General features: G+C 39.1%; 1 protein-coding gene across 1 annotated transcript; it reads left to right on the top strand.

The window, feature by feature from the left end:
• The first annotated feature begins 7,508 nt into the window (after positions 1–7,508).
• On the top strand, positions 7,509–18,559 carry abhd2b (abhydrolase domain containing 2, acylglycerol lipase b). The gene is made up of 11 exons (XM_046037816.1): positions 7,509–7,606; positions 8,017–8,098; positions 8,952–9,182; positions 10,824–10,999; positions 11,351–11,518; positions 11,999–12,182; positions 12,429–12,521; positions 12,862–12,963; positions 13,069–13,138; positions 14,348–14,432; positions 16,395–18,559. The coding sequence occupies exons 3-11, from the start codon at positions 8,971–8,973 to the stop codon at positions 16,619–16,621; spliced, it is 1,317 nt and encodes a 438-aa protein (XP_045893772.1). The 5' UTR covers positions 7,509–7,606; positions 8,017–8,098; positions 8,952–8,970; the 3' UTR covers positions 16,622–18,559.
• The last annotated feature ends 242 nt before the right edge of the window (positions 18,560–18,801 follow it).

Here is an 18,801-nt window from a genome sequence, read left to right as displayed (position 1 = left end):
TCTTAAATAGTTCTGGGAAAATTCCCATGATGGAGCCATGCATGAATTCCTCCTCTGAAATGCAGATTAAGGCCAATGTTTTATTGTGGAAAGCTGAAAGGTTCATCTGTGGGCGTTTCTTGAGGCGAGATCCAGCAGTGGGTCAGAGTTGATTTTGTGCTGTCAGAGGGAGTGGGTGTGAGGCGAAAATTGTTTTTAATGAATGTGAGTTTGAGAGCGATGTCCAAGAATGTCAGACCCTTTCAATTTATTAATCTTTCACCTCATTTCTTTTGCATGGACAAAAATAGTTTAGCTGTAATTCTGCATCCTGCTCCAAATTTAGGAGACAAAAGCAGACTAAATATACCAACGGTCACATGTCAACTTTAGAGGATATGAAGCCTGCTTAATGGCCTTGGAAGTATCTTATTGGCTCTTATCTTTACATTTCTTTCCCTGTGGTTTAAAATGTGACACATTCTACAATAGCAGCAACACTAATGAACTCCACATACTTTTATTGGCAGGGTGAAATTTACCCTTCTGTAGCCTAGTAACACGCCAAAGTGATTTAAATGCAGCTTAAAGTGATGTCACGCTTGGCGACTATCTGAAGAGAAAGGCTGCTGCGTTTTGATGGTCTGTTCTCATCACATCTCCATGCTTGATTTATCTCACTGTTCTGATGCACGTTTTGATCAAGTGCAGTTGAAAATGATGGTTTAGTCTTAAAACTATTCTGTGTGAAACTAATCGCCCTTCTTCTCACATGCTGGACCAAAAAAAGAGAAATATCCTTCCTCCCAGATGACCTTTTCACATCAAAGCTAAATCTAAAGCCATATGGAGAGATGCTAAGTTCTTCTCATGCTCCCACTCATTAGCTTGATGAGGTCAAACTGAGGGTGAACATACTGTAATATGTGAAGGATTCTGTGACCTCAACTCCTACTTGGCGAGATGAGGAACATAGAGATGAGGAAGAACTTAAAGTGCATATTTCTCTTTAGGAGGTCAAATATATCTGGGATCCTTTATACCACATGCAAATGTGAGCACATGTTATGTGAGGTATTTTCAATCAAGGCAAACTAAGGATATGCTGGGAAACTTAAAGCGACAGTATTATAACAGTATAAGCTAAGGGACACTTGTTGGGACTTGCTCTTATTTAAGCTAATTGAAACTCGGCTGATTCTGTTCTTATTCTAACCTGTTCTAGTTTTTGTTGTTCCAGTTTTGTCCTTCACACATTATGAATGCAATGAATGGAAATTTAAAGCTACAGCCCCGCCCACCTCCGTCCCGCTAATTACACTGAAAAAACAAAAGAAGGGTTAATGGCTAATGTGCTGCATTAAATTTAATGTCTTGATTAAGATCTTTAATATAAAATCCCTGAGGGGAAAATAATTTCCTTCCAACAGTCAGATTTTAACCTGTGACCTAATTTTTTGTGTTTTCTTCAGTGGTGTATATTCAAGCCTACTTAGGCTACTCAAGTACATTTTTGAGGTACATTTACTTCATTATTGAAATATTATGCTTGTAGGCCCTACTCTATAATTTCAGAGGGAAATATTGTATTTTTTAACAAACAAAGCATATGATTAATTTATAAAATATGATACTCTGCAATACTGTAGATTCATAAAGACCATAGGCTTTCCAATAGTGGGCAATATAAAGTAGTTAATATGTGCTCCATCTCCAGCAGCTGTAACATTAAAATGCTGCATATGTGTCAAAGCATGTAATATGATATAACTATATAACTAGGGACCTTTCTGATCAACAAGTAGGCTACTTTATTCTAACCTGTTCTAGTTTTTGTTGTTCCAGTTTTGTGCTTCATGCATTATGAATACAATGAATGGAAATTTAAAGCTACAGTATTATAACAGTATACGCTTCTTCTGTTTATGTGTTATAGAAAATAACAATTTAGAAGTGATTAAAATTAGACTTTTAATTGGTTCCCCTTATTGAACTATTACTAATATTCTGGTCTCCTTTTAGCAGGTTTAAGCTTATTTGAATTACAAGAGGTGCTATTTTCAGCAAATCAGCTTCCACTATTTTGACTATTCAGCATTTTCTGCATGCTGTAGCTAAATAACATGCATTGTAAAACATTATAAACAGTATTCTCATCCAGAAAATCAGAAATGAATAAAACAGTGGTGACATTGTGTCCTAGGGGTCCTGACCGTGAACTGCAACATCCACAGTTTGAGTCCAGCTGGGAACCAATAAAGCAAAGAAGGGAACTGCCCGCAGGCCCTCAGGGTGCATGAAGGCCCCAGATTGTGGTAGTCAAATTGGACTACTTTGGTAAATTGCAAATCTTTTTATTTTTCTCTTTATCTCTCTCCCCTCATCTCCTGTCATGACTCTTTTTTAATTAAGAACTAAATTAAACAAACCACTGTAGATGCTATATGCATAGTCTTGTCTTTTAATTTTTGTGCACCTTTTTAATTAAAACATTAAAAATGTATATAAGTATGTCTTTCTTTATAAATCTCCTAGCCTCCCAGACAGACATTCATCCTGTTCCTAAAACATTTCATATTACCAAACTCACTAACAACCACAATTACCCTAATAAATGCCAGATGATGCTTTAGAAAATGTGAAAGGTTGATGTGGACGACAAAATGCAAAGGGCTGCTTTGATACGTAAAATAGCATCGTGTTGAAGTGTGCTTCAGCAAAGACATATAAACCCCTCATGGTTTCTTTTTTTCGCCTCAGAAAAAGACTGTCAGCAAAATCCCTACACTGTAAAACTCATCAGGCAGAAAGAAAAAAACTGCTTCACGAAACCATAAGAACAGATCAGTCATGTGCACTGTGGGCTGGTTGACGAGAAGCAGCCGTCAAATGTGGTGAAACTCCACAATGGCAGCTCCCTCTGATGTTGCTCTCCTCTCCGACAAAGCTTCCTCTCATGACTGACCCTCACTAAGTCTGAGCCAGAGGATGTGGTTAATGATGGTTAGATGGAAGTTCTATGTGACAGAAGCCTGTTGGATCCTAATCCTCAATTTAGAACGCAGCATAATCCTGTAAAGATAAAGCTTGTGAAAATGTGCTAAACCTCAAGCGGAATGTAACACGAAATGCGTCATAGAATTCATAAATTGGTAACTGGTGTGTATCAGTGAATTTTCACTTCCATCTCCCACACAAAAACAAGGTTAAGCCCTTTTCACTTCTGCCTTTTGGAAACACAAGCGAGGATTCAATTACAACAACATCATATACTGTATAAGAAGTGAAAATGTTCAAGCAGGGGAGTTACCATTCCTATGACTGTATTTCTTTGGAAGAAAAAAAAGCTACAGTTAAACTTAAACCTATTTTGATGTTCATAGTTCCTACAGCTCTTTTTGCTTTTGACTGCGCCAAACCAAATGGGTGCAACAATATACACTCACCAGCTGCTTTCTCACACAACACCTGTTCAATTTCTTCTTAACACAAAGAGCTAATCAGCCTATCACATGGCAGCAACTCAATGCATTTAGGCATGTAGATGGGGTCAAGACAACTTGCTGAAGTTCAACTGAGCATCAGAATGGGGAAGAAAGGGGATTTAAGTGACTTTGAATATGACTGATCAAACTGCTGATCTACTGGGATTTTCACGCACAACCATCTCTAGGGTTTGCAGAGAATGACCCTACATTCAGATGTTACGGTCAGAATTTGACGTAAACAACATGAAGGCATGGATCCATCCTGCCCCATATCAACGGTTCAGGCTGGTGGTGGTGGTGTAACGGTGTGGAGGATATTTTCTTGGCACACTTTGGGCCCCTTACTACCAAGTGAGCATCGTTTAAAAGCTACGGCCTACCTGAGTATTGTTGCTGACCATGTCCATCCCTTTATGACCACAGGGTACCCATCTTCTGATGGCTACTTCCAGCAGGATAATGCAACCTGTCACAAAGGTCAAATCATCTCAGACTGGTTTTATTGAATATGACAATGAGTGCACTGTACTCCACTGTCCTCCACAGTCACCAGATCTCAATCCAATAGAGCACCTTTAAGATGTGGTGGAATGGGAGACTCGTATCATTGATGCGCAGCCGACAAATCTGCAGCAACTGCGTTATGCTGTAATGTCAATATGGACCAAAGTCTCTGATGAATGTTTACAAAACCTTGTTGAAAGTTTGCCACGAAGAATTAAGAATCAGAATCAGCTTTATTTGCCGCATATGTGTACACGATGTGCTTAATCAAACAATAATACAACAATTATAAAATAAGACAGGCTACAGTATAGAGAACACAATATATACACACTATGAACAGAACAAAAACAATATAGATAGATAGATGAGACAATAGTGCAATGAAGAGTGCAAAGGTGCAAAGTAAACATGTACACAGTGCGATGGAGCATAGCGCAAAGGATACTGGAATAAATAAGAATTATGTGCAGGTAGTATGTACTTGAGGTTGGTGGATTTCGTATACAGTATATACAATATGAAAATATAACAATATGAACAGTATGAAAAGCACTGAAATAGAGAATGATGAATTAAAAAAAAGTGGTAACCAGTAAACAGGTGGCTGATTAGCGACAGAGTTACTGGGTTATTACTCAGAAGTCAGCTGTTTACTCATTCTTACTCCTACTATTCACTTAAAATCTACTTTCATACCTCTTCCTCTAGCACTGCATTGAATGCGTGTTTCTTTACAGTCCATTAATCAATTTTCTAAGGGCACTGAGGAAGGTGAACCTGTGTCAGAAGCTGCTGATTTCCTTTTACAGAGGTTCGGTTGAAAGTATCCTCTTCTACAGAGAGTTATTAGATCAGCTCAGAACATCACCAACACACAACTGCCCTCTCTCACCGACATATATAGATCCTAATGTCTCTGCCGGGCCACAAACATCATCCAGGACTCATCCCACCCAGGCAGCCACCTGTTTACTCTGCTGCCCTCTGGGAGACGCTATATGTCCACAAGCCATAAAATAACTGAACTGTCAAAAACAATGAACAGTACTACTCAGTATCATGGCTGAGTGCTATGATGGCCACTGGAATTTGTGTAATATCTTTTTAGAGTTTATTATTATATATTATATTAACTGTGCAATATTTGTTTGGGCAACATCCTTTAATCCTGCTTATTCCAGTTTTTAACCATTTATGTAAATTTCAGTTAACTATTTATTATACCCGTATGTCTTTTTATCTTCACTGACTGTACATTGAGGGAAGTTGCACTCAAAACTCGTTGAACTATGTTCAATGACAATAAAGCTTTCTGATTCTGATTTTGATCAGAGTGTTGCATGACTTGTGGGAAGAAACTGTTCCCGTGTCCGTTTTGGCGTACAGTACTCTGTAGCGTCTATAAGAGGGGAGAAGCTGGAACAGGTTGCATTAGGGTGAGATGGATCTGCAGTGATGTTTCCTGCCCAAGTCCTGAATGGAGGGCAGGTTGCCACCAATGATCTTTTCTGCAGTCCTGACTGTCCTTTGTAGTCTACTCCTGTCCTTTTTGGTGGCAGATCCAAACCAGACAGTGATGGACGTGCAGAGAACAGACTGGATGATGGCTGCTAGATAAGGCAGTTCTGAAGGCAAAAGTTGGTCCAACCCGGTACTAGCAAGGTGTACCTAATAAAGGGATTTAGAAGTACAGTAATACTAGATTGACTGGATGTCAAAAAACCTTGTACCCCTGTGCACCTTTTTCTTTTATAATTTATATATATATATATATATATATATATATATATAAAAAAATGAGTGCCCATCAACTCACTTAAATGAATGTTTATTAGTTTGTGTGACTTTATTTCTTTCAAATCCATGTGGCTGTATTTGTAAAATAGAATTAATTAAAATATATAAGAAGCCAACGCAACCTAACCACCTTCTCCATATTTTCACTTCATTTCATAGTTGTTTTATTGTGGGATTCTTCACACATTTTCACTAATTCTGAAATATAGTGGTTAGTGGTTTGGCAAATGTGGTAAATTGCTATAAAACAATGTGATGTGTTTGTATGTTCCTGATCTGTAAAAATGTTTCTTTATAATTCCATATTCTCACATGAATCCATTGTAACTATGTCATAAACTGTTAAAACTGGGCAACAAGGAAAAGACCCAAATGCAAAGAGAGGAGGCAGGATGACTGAAGCAAAGTTACAAGAAGTTACAGGTAAGCAGATACAGGTCCAGATAATAAAAGCTAGAATACAAAAGCAAAAAGTAACAAGGAAACAAGGATAAACTGGCAGGGTATGTGGGAATGAGCTGGTTAAGTATCTGCAGGGCTGATAAGACAAGTGGAAACATGTGTGTAGATGGGTGGGGCTTTCAGGGTGGGGCTTTCAGGTGCAGTCCAACAGAAGCCCTGAGGGCATCTGGTGGACTGCTTGAGGACGGCAGGTCTGGAGAGAAGTGAGCAGAGGCAATAGACATTGACAGAAAGCAATGCAGAAGTCTGGAGACGAGAGAGTGTGGCTGAAGAGAGGGACTGAGGAGCAAACTGTGACATAAACAAACAAGACTTATATTTTAATAAATATATTATATTTATAATATTATAATACATTTATAATCCGTTTTTAAACAATACTACACAATTATCAGTAAAGAATATATTAAAAGCATGATTAGGTCACTATGAATTACAACTAAGTAGCTACCACTTACTGTGGGCCTATTTTAGTGGATGGCGCCCTCCAGCGGTTAATGATGACAGAGGGGCTGTCGACTGATCAAGGGACAGTGAACTGACTAATCACTAATATCTGTTTACAAGAATTAAAAACCTCTTTAAGCATGCAAAAAAAAATAAAATAATAAATAAATCTATTGCTGTTGCACTGCTACTTCCTATTAAAGCACCTACCTGTATTTCTAATCACTTGTGGTATAGCCTACGGTCCAACTATCATATTTATATGTACAATAAACTGTTTGTGGCAGAACTGATAGTAAGTTAATGTGAATACAATCAGCTATACTATCCTAAATCTCGGCTATTAGAGTATTGTGGGAGTTTATGCCAATATTTTCTCTTAAATGTTGGCCTATTCTGTGTGACGTCTGTGAGTCGTTACAAAATGTTATGGCCTACAGTTGTCTTGCAGAAGGCTGTCGTGGATCTGTCCAATGACCACTGCATTACCGTTAATGTAAATTTGGCGACTGTTTGTTTCCCTGAAGTAGGAAGTAAGCTACACCGCTGTTTGTTATGCTGGCTTCCTGGTCTATGGGATTTTACACACATCGGCTATTCGGAGACTGCGACTAAATTAAAAAAAAAGTGTATGGCTCAAAACAAGGGGTTTAAATTTATACAGAAGCTATGATAACTTACGTGTGCATATGACTAACATGTAAGCGCTAAAGTCATGTAAAGAATCAGCTGTTTTTATTATTGTTAGCGATTTTACAACTTGTATGTCCAAATATCGGAGCTTTTAAGAGGACTTGAATGCACCCCCGCATTCCCTGCTGGTCAGTCAGCTCCTCGGTTGTAAACAGACGGTGTCCAGACTGAGACGGAGCTCAACTCCGGGTGGATCTGACCAGAACCAGCACAGACTCCAAAAAAGCACGATGGTAAGACCGGAAATGTTCTCTCTTTACTTTTTTAATGATCTACTTCAGTTAATGTCCGCGTAGTGTTTGTTTAAGCCTTTAGCTTCACCTCTACTCCCTTTAAGGAATTCTTTTACCTGAGTGACTAAACAAAAGAGCAAGAAACTGAGACCAGGGCCACTTGTGACTTGCTCTTATTTAAGTTAACCGGAAACACAGCTTGCTGGTTTTTATATTTTATTCTAACCTGTTCTAGTTTTTGTTGTTCCGGTTTTGTCCTTCATGCATTATGAATGCATTGTAGTATAATGGCAAATGACACAGTGGTTTTTCAGGTTTTTGTTGATGTAGTGTTTTGTTTATTTATGTTTTTGTTGAGACAATGAATCCAGTAAGTTGGTACAAGTTGGCTTAACTGTGTGTGTTTCCAGCACTGAGCGAGCGCCATCAGACGTTGGGTTCAGAAAAGGAGGGACCACAACCACTGTATTTTCTCCAAAGTCAGACAACAAGGTGGGTTAGAACTGTTCAAATATAAGGCATATAGTATAATATAGGGCATCTCTGACAAGTGTCTATAAGGAATTGATAAATGTTAGAGTTGGCCAATGGTCAGTATCAGTACTTTTGAAGTGAAGCATCCAGTACCTGACTTTTAGTGCCAAGAGCCAATATAAATATGCATTTTTGCCAGACATTGCAGGTCTGCTGCAGAAGGACAGTTTGCAGGATCAGAGACTCTGACAGTCTTCAAACTAACATGAGAAAGTAAAACTTCTCACTGACATCAGACTAGAGTCATATTTTCAGGGCTAGCAGCTCAAGAGAGGAACTACAGCACAAATGCAGGTGAAGGCGGAGCCCTAAACATCAGTGTGTTTAAGATAAGGTGTGATTTCTCATCCTACCTATTTGTGAATTCAGAAGACCTTTGCTCCTGGTTGGTAGCGGCTGGTAACGCCCTAAAGAACTTTAAGAGATTTAAGGGAAGGGCAATGAGTGGAGAATGTTGCTTCCTCTGTTTTGCCCATGTAGTTACAGTAGTTGACTCTGTCATAAATGAATAAAAATTTAGAAAAATAAAAGAATTGTTTTATTTGGATTTTGTCAGGTAGTAATCTACAAAATGGCAGCAGTAGATAACAGGTCTGGCTGGTTGATATATGATATTTATCTAATATTTTATAATAATCAAGGGGAAAGAGAAATACACTATTGGTCTAAGTCTGTTTTTATTAGTCTGTTTTATTTTCCAGTCTTAGTAACTTTGATAATTCTAACATTAATTCAAAATACTGTCTAAATAACATCCAACCAGCTGGAAGCTCTAAATAAGTTAAATGTCTTCCTAACATGTTGTGTATAGGTCCTCTCCTGTGTCCACAATGACCCCCCTCGAGGATAGTGACATGCACACCTTCGGCACGGAGCTGCCCGCCATGTTTGATGGCATGAAGCTGGCAGCAGTGGCAACTGTCCTCTATGTCATTGTCCGCTGTCTGAATCTGAAGAGTCCCACGGCAGCACCAGAGATCATCTACCAGGATACACCGCTCAGCCGCTACCTGCTCAAATCCTGTCCGATGCTGACCAAAGAGTGAGTGTTTATTATTATCTAGTCGCACTTTTAAAGACTTTGGATGACTTCTGCATTGGTGATTTGGATCTTGATCACTGATACAGCTGTCACATCTTCTTGGTATTTTCTTAATTTCTACCTGATCATCTGGTTAGCTAACAATATAATCCTACAAATACACGTCTATCTTACAACCACTGACAGAAAGGGGATAACTCACAGTGCGTGGGACTGAGATTGAGATTGAAGAAGACCACATACAGTGAGATTCAATTACATGGCTTTTTTTTAAAAAGACTTTTGTTAAAAGAAGTAACAGAACATCTGACATCTGAGTAACTGAGAATGTGGACTTTAATGACTCAGACATGATCTTTGTGACTTTGATGTGACCTCAGAGAGATGGACTGGAATTCAAATTTAAACACTGAGAGCTTGTTACTCAACAAGGATTTAATTTCATTTTCAAAGTTAAAACAAGTGGAGAAAAAAAGTGAATACAGAATTTAACAGAAACAGAAAATTATGTATGCAGAGAGGTTAGAAGTTGAGGAACTCAGTTGGTGTGCTGACTATATGAGCTGCCTTATATCTGAAGAATGGATAGGACAGTTTTTTGGTGACTGTCAGAGGGATCCAATCAGTGAGTAAAATGTATCTTTCTATTCCACCAGTGACCTGACTGCAATTTTCTAAAAGCTAGAGGTTCATAGAAAAGTATTGTCATGTATTCCACCAATGTAGCTTTGCGCTCCTATAACATTGTTGTACTCCAATCAAAATTAATGCAGCAGGACCTCTGAGAGAGAGATCCTCTTTTTAATTCTACGCATTCTTTATCCTCATCAAAATCTGTCGCCTACATTACCCACAACCCAACTTGACCGCTGACAGTTAAGGTTGGGGATTTTGGTGTGTTATGCTAGTAGCGGCTAATGTAGCCTTGAGCCGCTAGACTCAAGCAGAGATGATGAGCAAGCTACAGAGGTCTGGTGAGCTCACTTCTTTCTAACTCCACACCTGCAGATCTTTTTCATTTTCAAAATTGTCCCAGTGTCCCAACAAACGCTGACTCAAGTGACATCACTTGAGGCACGTTATCAGATTTTGATTGGCTTCCTCTGGAGCCACAAAAGGCTTAATACAAACAGACTTTGATGTGTTAAATTGATGGAGTCCCCCTTTAATGCTAAAGCTAAGGTTAATGCCCAGTTATTTCTCTTTATACCAAACAAACCTTTTATATGTACACGGATGAGCTGAACATTGCCTTGCTCATAGAGTACAACCTGTGAACTCGATCGCTTAACACAGTACTTCATTTTAAAGTTATGCTGAATCTTGGTGGCTTGAGACCCACAAAGTGATACTACATTAACAAGTACATGGGAATAACTCTAGAGAGTTACATTCTTTGGGAATATGAAAATGTCAACCACAAAGAAGCAATCTTCTCTAGCTCAGAGTTCAAATACAACAAAGCTGGCTGGGATGGTCAGTTAAATGACTGGCGGTGCCTGGAGATTTGTCTGCCACCTCCTATGGTTGGAGTGGTGTGTGTGCTTGTCTGTAGTGTCATAATCTTTGCTAAGACTGTCCTGAAACATCTTCAGGCTAGATGTTACGGCTGTGTTATCTAACATGGATCCTTCTTTTCAGATACATTCCTCCCTTGCTGTGGGGTAAGAGTGGTCATCTCCAGACGGCCCTGTATGGCAAGATGGGACGTGTCAACACTCCAACGCCATGCGGAGTCCGCAAGTTCCTCACAATGCAGGACGGGGCCACATCGACCTTTGACCTGTTTGAAGCACGTGGTGATCACAGCACAGGAGGTGAGAAGCATATACTAGTATATCTGGTAAAGCAGTTAGCTTTGGATTTACTACTGTCTGTCATACTTTTAAAGTTTATTTTTGATGAAGGCTTCAATAGTTATTGTTTTGTTGAGATGTTTTTGCCTGTCTCTCCTGAGTTTTATGTGCTTGTTTGGATTGTGAGTACAAGCAGCTCATGCTACAGTATGCTTGAAGATCACTAATGAACTCCCTGGAGCAAAAATGGCATGCATTTCAGCCAATTAAATCAACACAAACACACACACTCATGACATCCACATTTACTCCCACACATGACTCCACTTTGTATGTTTGTGCATGTGGTCTGTCTGTTTGTGTGTATGTCAGATGACATTACCATGGTAATCTGCCCTGGGATCGGTAACCACAGCGAGAAGAACTACATTCGGACCTTTGTGGATTACTCTCAGCAGCAGGGTTACCGCTGTGCCGTCCTCAACCACCTGGGAGCCCTGCCCAACGTAGAGCTCACCTCACCGCGCATGTTCACCTACGGTAACGAGGGAATAACACACATTCATGATCGTACACTGTAGCCTAATCCATAGTGGGGAAGTTCACTTCATTGCATTTTTGATTTTGCACATTTGACTAATTGCACAAAAACAAGAGCTTTGATAATGTGTCATAATGTGAAGTTGGAGCATTTTGGCAAATCAAATCTTATTCCTGAGACAAGAAATAGGGGAAACCAAAACTATGGGAGGCGAAACAAAGCAAATTAAAATGGGACGTACGTTTTCAGTCCTGTGGAAGTGCAGTCAAAGTTGCAACATAGCAACACACTGAGAAAAGCTAAGTTGTGTAGAGACAATGAACAGGGGAAGTCTAGAAGATCTTCACTGCAATGGGACTGCAGTATCAGAGCCTTTACATAAAAACACAATTTAATAAAATGATTTAACCATCTTATCTAATGTCATACTTCGTATTTATCACTACTACACAGTTGTAAAAGTGTCTCTCTTTTTTCAGGTTGTACCTGGGAGTTTGCAGCCATGGTGGGCTACATCAAACAAGCTTTTCCCGAGACAATGCTGGTGGTTGTTGGCTTCAGTCTGGGGGGAAACATCGTCTGTAAGTTCCTGGGTGAGAACAAATCCAACCAGGACCGAGTACTCTGCTGTGTCACCGTCTGTCAGGGATACAGCGCCCTCAGGTTGGTAGAATGAAGGATTTACAAATGAACAGAACCAAAACTGGATATGAATGAAAATACATAGATTAGGATACCGTGGTGGTGCTTCACTTGCAGCCCCAGTTCTGAAACAGAACTTCTGTCAAACCCTTGTTGACTGAGTGAATATATATTATATTTTATCCTAAAAAGCCTTGAAGCTTTGTTTTGATGCTACAGTGTCTTAAAAGTGGCTGGGTGTTTTTTCTTTTTCCAACGTGTGTGTAGGGCCCAGGAAACATTCCTTCAGTGGGATCAGTGCCGAAGGTTCTACAACTTCGTGTTGGCAGATAACATGAAGAAGATTATCCTGTCACACAGGTGGAGAAACACACACACAGATACAGATGTGTTCGAGTGAAAATTACAGTGTCATTCATCGTAATTAAACTGCAGCATTGCTTTATTCTGGTGGGATTGTCAGAAAGCAACAAGATAAGATATATTGAGTTTTTTCTCAACAGTAATTGTTGCAGTGGATTTCTGCAGTAAGAAAGTTAGTGGAAACGCTAAGATAAACATCCATAGGATATTTTCTTGACTGACTGCATTAGAAAAAATGTTTGACATTGTCAGACGGGTTTTAGGGTTTTTCAGGCAAACAAAGACTTCACTTCCTGCCCTGATTTGTCAACATACCTTTTATTGTATTGTTCAACAGGAGCACTTTGCTTGGCATGAGCTTGAGCAACATTGGTGAAGCAGACATGAGCAGACTGTGTGCAGCCACATCTCTGATGCAGATTGATGACAGCATCATGAGGTGAACTTCACGTGGATTTAGATTTTGATTCAGCGGCTAATAGCTGCTCCAGAGTCTATAGCCCTTATCTCTGTTACTGATGTTATCACACCATTTGTACTGCAGAAAATTTCACGGCTACAGTTCCTTGAAGGAGTACTATGAGAAGGAGAGTTGTGTGCACTACATCGACAACGTGAGTGTGTCCTACTGCTGCTTTTACCTCTGCTGATACTACTTTTTATTAGATTAACTTCTACTATTACAAATATCAGGACTAATGGTGCTAAGCCCAGTATTACTCTTGTTTCTCTTATTAATGCTACTGTACTGTAACTACAGCTTTGACATCCAGGTCAGATAACAGGTCAGGTTAAAGTTACAGGAGCAGTTTGACATTCTTATTTGCTTCCTTTCTGGGAGTTAGATGAGAAAATGCATACCACTCTCATGTCTTAGCATGGAGACAGGACTGGGAGGCAATTAGTGTAGCTAATGCTCACTGGTAACTCATTGTTTCTTGTTTATTTAAAAGAAAAGGTAGTTGGTTTTAGAGGAACTTACATGGTGTGTAACTGCTTTTTGACAATCAAGTTTCTGTACAGTGTTTCTACTGGTTGCCTGACAACCAAACAACTCCCCTAAAACCACAAATTGTCATTTTAAGTCAGTCTTCAGCCTTGATACCGGAATAAGCTCATTTCCTGCCAGCTCTAACTCCACACTTAAAGGGGACATATTCTGCTATTTTCCAGCTGTATATTTCTATTCTGGGACTAAATCAGAGTAGCTTTGCATGATTCATAGTTTAAAAAAAATCTTTATTTATTTATCTTATACTGGTCCTTTATCCCGCCCATTTGTTCATCCTCTGTCTGAAGCAAGCCGTTCAGCCCCCAGAGTCTCTTCAAGGCCCCCTTCTCTAAAAGCCCACTTTCTTCTTACTTCCCGCTGCATATTTGCCAACCCACATAATTTTCATTGCCCTGTCCCTGTTTCCTCCTGGGGTCACAATTCTCCTGTATTTCTCCCGATTTATGACAAATAGCCACAACTTTTTGTCCTTTTCATTACCACAACCTGTTTCTGTTTCACCGGAAAAATGTTCTTACACCAAGTGCTGTGAACCTGCATTGCCTCGTCCTCTTGCCAGTATGCTTGATAACATTTAACTTATCTTGGAAAATAGCAATATGGGGCACTGAATTTGATGAATTTGCTGTTCATCAGACCACAAATGAGACAATACTCAATACTATATTTCCTCTACAGCTGCAGTACTACACTGACTAACCCACTATTAAAAAATCTTCTACTTGTAATACTACTATTACTACTGCTGCTGCTCAGTGTGTAACCAGGCCTTACAAAGTCATTCAGAAACAAACTTATGTTTAATTTCCAGGTCACTGTGCCTCTCCTCCTGGTAAACTCCTCAGACGACCCACTAATTCATCAGTCACTACTGGCTATTCCACGCACACTTGCAGGTTTGTGTTAATAAACAAAATTCATTCAACAGTGGTAGATTATTAGAAGGATTTGGGGTTTTATGTAATGGTGGTGTGAGCTATAATATATCACATTGGTCATGATGTAGAGTGACATCAGCAATATCTACATATATTTCAGGTGTTGTATCCAAATGGATTAAAAGTAGGCCTGCCATAGCTGCACGCTGTACATTTTTCAGTATTAGTGGCTGCAGTGGAAACTGACTCTGTTTGATACAAATTTTTTTTTACAAAATTAATTAGGCTAATCCTTAGGTTTCGCTAAGTCATCTTAGCGAAACCTACATGTTTGGCAGAATGTTGTGATTAAGAGAAAAAGAATGTAAAATAACTTTTAAAACTGTTTTAGTGGAACAATCAGATAATAGGTCACACATTAAAAAAACATATAATAAAACAATAATGTACATCTATTTATGAGAAAACAATCATTCCCACAGTCACATGTCAGTATGAAAGGTAATCCCCTCCTCTACATATCTAATTATGCAGCAAAATGCGGAGGGTTAACTAAATTGTTGTTGTAACGGCTCATATTTTGTTTGCTTTACGTGTTTCCTAGAGAACGACGACTACAACAGTAAAACATTGTCCTCACAGTGATGTCCTCAGACTAGTGTAGAACCAATTAACCTGTTGTCCTTCCTCTGGGGCTTGATACTGGAGCCGGAGTCTTTAAGTGTTAACACTATCTGCTCAACACCGCCCAGCACAGACAGTCTTGTTGAATTTTTCAGGGCCATGTGATCTGTCTGGGCTGTTGGATTATATATATAGAGTGGTGTGTGTGTGCTCAGCCTGCTGCCTGGCCTTGCCTCAGTAGATCACATGCATTGGCACCTGTGTGTGTAAATCAGTGTGTGTAATGAGTTAAACATTGACAAGTGAAAATCTAAACTTGTCTTCTACTTCAAAGAAACAAAAACACCGAAAACCTTTTCTCTTCATTACTCAGTTGTAATTAAGTCTGAACTGTGTCATATGATGTATACATCTCACATAGAAAGGAAAGCCACTAGATTGTGAAGTGATAATATTTAATATTGTGTGCAACACTTGGATAAGAATTAGAGACACAGTACTGACCTCATAGAGTAACCCTCAATATCTAGTTGAATTGGAGTGTACAGACATACACTTTAATGGTTTGTTTGTAGGTGCACACACACATATAAACAGGAAGGAGTGTGCAGGTGGTGTAGAGTAACAGAAAGGAAAAGAGGATTTCTGTGTGGAAATTGAGCATCTTGGCCACTGACTTACCAATAGGTTTACAAGATCACGGCACCTTTAATTACCATCTGGTTGAAGATGCTCGACCAGAAAAACCAGTGACACAAACAAAGTGACACAATGAAGTGCAAAAGGTTACAACTTCTCAGTGTTTCTCCTGTAAAGTTTTAACCAGCATTATCTGTTTTTGCGATTTTGCTCAGTACCAAACGGCAGTCAGACACTGTTGGTGACTAGCTGGTGAACATAGCAGAGCATTAAGCAGTGAAAGAGCCAGATAATCCCACAGGAGATTGGGGAGAGCAAAACAGGAGCTGAAAGGAGAGAGAATATTGGACGTACATTCATCAGGTGGCCAGAAACACGACTTCAAATGAATGATAATATTGCTCTGTAATCTTTCACATGTGCACTGTATGCTAACAAGTTTGCCATATCAACTGTATGAAGTAATAGCATATCTGGGAGGACTAAGTCAAGGGCGACTGGACTAGCCTTAGATTCTGGACTTTTTTTCTTCAGTTTTGTGCACTTAGGTCAATATGATGTGTTTGTCTAGAGGCTGACAGATCTAGTTCGTGAACTGAAACTTTACACAGAATCTAAATGTGGTGTTAGCCATACTTTAATGGTAAATGAATAATGAATGCTGAATAATATTTAAAAAAGACAGTCAATCATCTTTACTTCCACTTCTATCTGTAGAAAAGATGCCCAATGTGATGTTTGCCCTGACTCAACATGGAGGCCACCTGGGCTTCTTTGAGGGAGCAGTGCTGTTCCCTCTGCCCCTTACCTGGATGGACAAGTTCATAGTCAATTACACCGATGCTATCTGCCACTGGGAGAAGAACCAGCCGGCCTGTCAGAGGAGCGCCCACCAGGACACGCACTCCTGCATGCAGAGCAGAGGGGTAAAACTCAGTGGGTAACAAACAGAGATGTCTGGAGAGAAAAACCTTGACCAAAACTTTAAAAACACGCAAGCACATATTTAGCCTTCTGTATGTGCTCTAATCCAATAGTAATGGCCTTACAGTTTAGAATGTAATTCTGGGAAATGTAGGAAGTCACTAAACGGATTAGAAAAGTCAGTCAACATGGAAACGGGTACACCAAGTAAATTGAAACTCACATAAGACAATACCGTAAAATGTAATATGACCCCATGGTTAATTGCTCCTTCCTCTTCTGTGTTCCTCTGCTGGTTTAAAAAAATCTTTCACAAGTTCACAACCAGATTTAAGTGCCTTAATATAAATGTGAATCTGCAAGAAATTTGGTTGCTGGCTTCTCACAAATCATTGAGCTACCTCTGATAAGCAGCCGTACGACTTGATTTATGGTTTACAGTGGTCATTTGTTGTTAAGGCTTAAAATAATAATTTCCTAATATGATTTAATATGATCTTGCTTGTTTTTGCCGGGAGCATAGACGCTCCAGTTTTTCACTTTGCGTTTAAATTGTGTGTGGTGGACCATCAGCATGCATTATTGCTGCTGATATTTAAAGTAAAGGAATCAGGGTGGAAGATTTTTAAAGCAGTTTAAGAGTTATAAAAACACAGACAGACAGAAATGGTTATCTTTGAGTTAATGATGTTTTTCTAACACTCCTTTCTGTGTTGTTAAATGGAAAAATGGGCACTTTATACAAACTAGGGTTAACATTGTACGTCACATGTTGTACTGGTCCAGGTCAGCTTGTCCCATTCCATGAGTTGCTCCACAGTGCCTTAAAACCAGCGGGTAACAGCATTTATTACTGTGATGCCTCCACTACCATAGCATGAGGATGGTCGGGCAGTTTAATTTCCTAAATGCTGCTGTTAACTCTGGTTATTACCACAGAAAATGTCCTTTTAGAATTGTACAATCCAGGACAAAAGGTACTGAAAAAAGTATACTATGACTGGTTGTTCAGGACAGAGCTGGGTCAAACTCTGTTTACAATCATTTTTAAAAGAAAGGAGGAGAGTGCAAATGGGACACACACAGTAAGATTATTCATAAGAAATCCTGTTGTGCACTCTCAGTTTATGCACTTACCAAAAATGAACCAAAGCAATCTTCACTTTTCAATAAAAAGTAGCTCAACTTTGTACTTTTTAATGATTTTGCTGCATTTTGGCCATATGTGACCCAAAAAAAGGCACATGGCTTTGCCTCATAAACAGTGGAGGTCTCATATTAGACATTACATAGGTTTCATAACTGACCCAAGATTTTGGGTTTTATTTTAAGCTGCCTATTGCTACATACTAGTACTGGATGGGTGGAGTTTTCCTCATAAAACAAATAATACAAACAACAAATACAGTGAACCGAGAAGTAAAGACAGTGACATATGAAAACTACCAAACAAAACTTAGCTCTGTTGTGTCTCATCTCATGATACAAACAGTATATATTTCCACCAGAAATGTTTGTTTTTGTTCTGTGGTTTATGCTGGGCCTTTTTTATTTCTATTTTGAGAAGTGCCTTTGTGCGGGAAAGTTTGATATTAGTCACAGTTTCCTGTAACATCTTGTCAGACTCTGTAAATGCAGTGGACTCCACCCAAGTTCATGCCTATCGTATTAATCAACATTTCAACCATTTGATTTAATAAAACTTTAATTCTCTGTCTAGAAAAAGCTGAATGCAGCCTGCACCACTACTGTGTCTGTATGTGCAATATGTCCTGACTGACATATGGAGTATTTTGCCTGCACTTTAGTGTCTTTACAGTTCCTATTGTTTCTGTAATATGTATCAGCATTTGGGTGTAACATAATCTAATCGTAATGTGTTTTGTTCTGATGCTGTGCACAGCCATGACCTTTTTAGTCATATTTGAACTAACTGATTAATAAATATTTTTCGCATATATTGTTTTGTCTGTTTATTATAACCTATTCTAGGTTTTCCTTTTCTAGTCATGCTATCGACATGACACTGTCTGTCAGTCTGTAGGTCCACCACAAATTCGTTTTAGCATCCCCTGATTATGAATACTTGTGACTGTGGAGTTCCCCTGGCTTTTCATGAGGTAATTCATGTTCCCCTCACAGTAAATTGTAATAACTTTGATTATCCCTTAACTTGTCATCCAGTGCCATCATCAGGTCA

This window comes from Micropterus dolomieu, linkage group LG22, assembly GCF_021292245.1.
Source record: "Micropterus dolomieu isolate WLL.071019.BEF.003 ecotype Adirondacks linkage group LG22, ASM2129224v1, whole genome shotgun sequence".
NCBI classification, from domain to species: Eukaryota; Metazoa; Chordata; class Actinopteri; order Centrarchiformes; family Centrarchidae; genus Micropterus; species Micropterus dolomieu.
The sequence above is the reverse complement of the archived record's forward strand: the minus strand, read 5'-3'. Positions and strand labels throughout refer to the sequence as shown.

Bases quoted from the DNA above. Each gene is read 5' to 3' on its own strand.
- abhd2b (XM_046037816.1), top strand. From the start codon at position 8,971: ATGACCCCCCTCGAGGATAGTGACATGCACACCTTCGGCACGGAGCTG. The intron at 13,139-14,347 runs GTGAGTGTGTCC...TTTAATTTCCAG, and splicing joins GTGTGCACTACATCGACAAC to GTCACTGTGCCTCTCCTCCT. The intron at 14,433-16,394 runs GTTTGTGTTAAT...TTCTATCTGTAG, and splicing joins TATTCCACGCACACTTGCAG to AAAAGATGCCCAATGTGATG.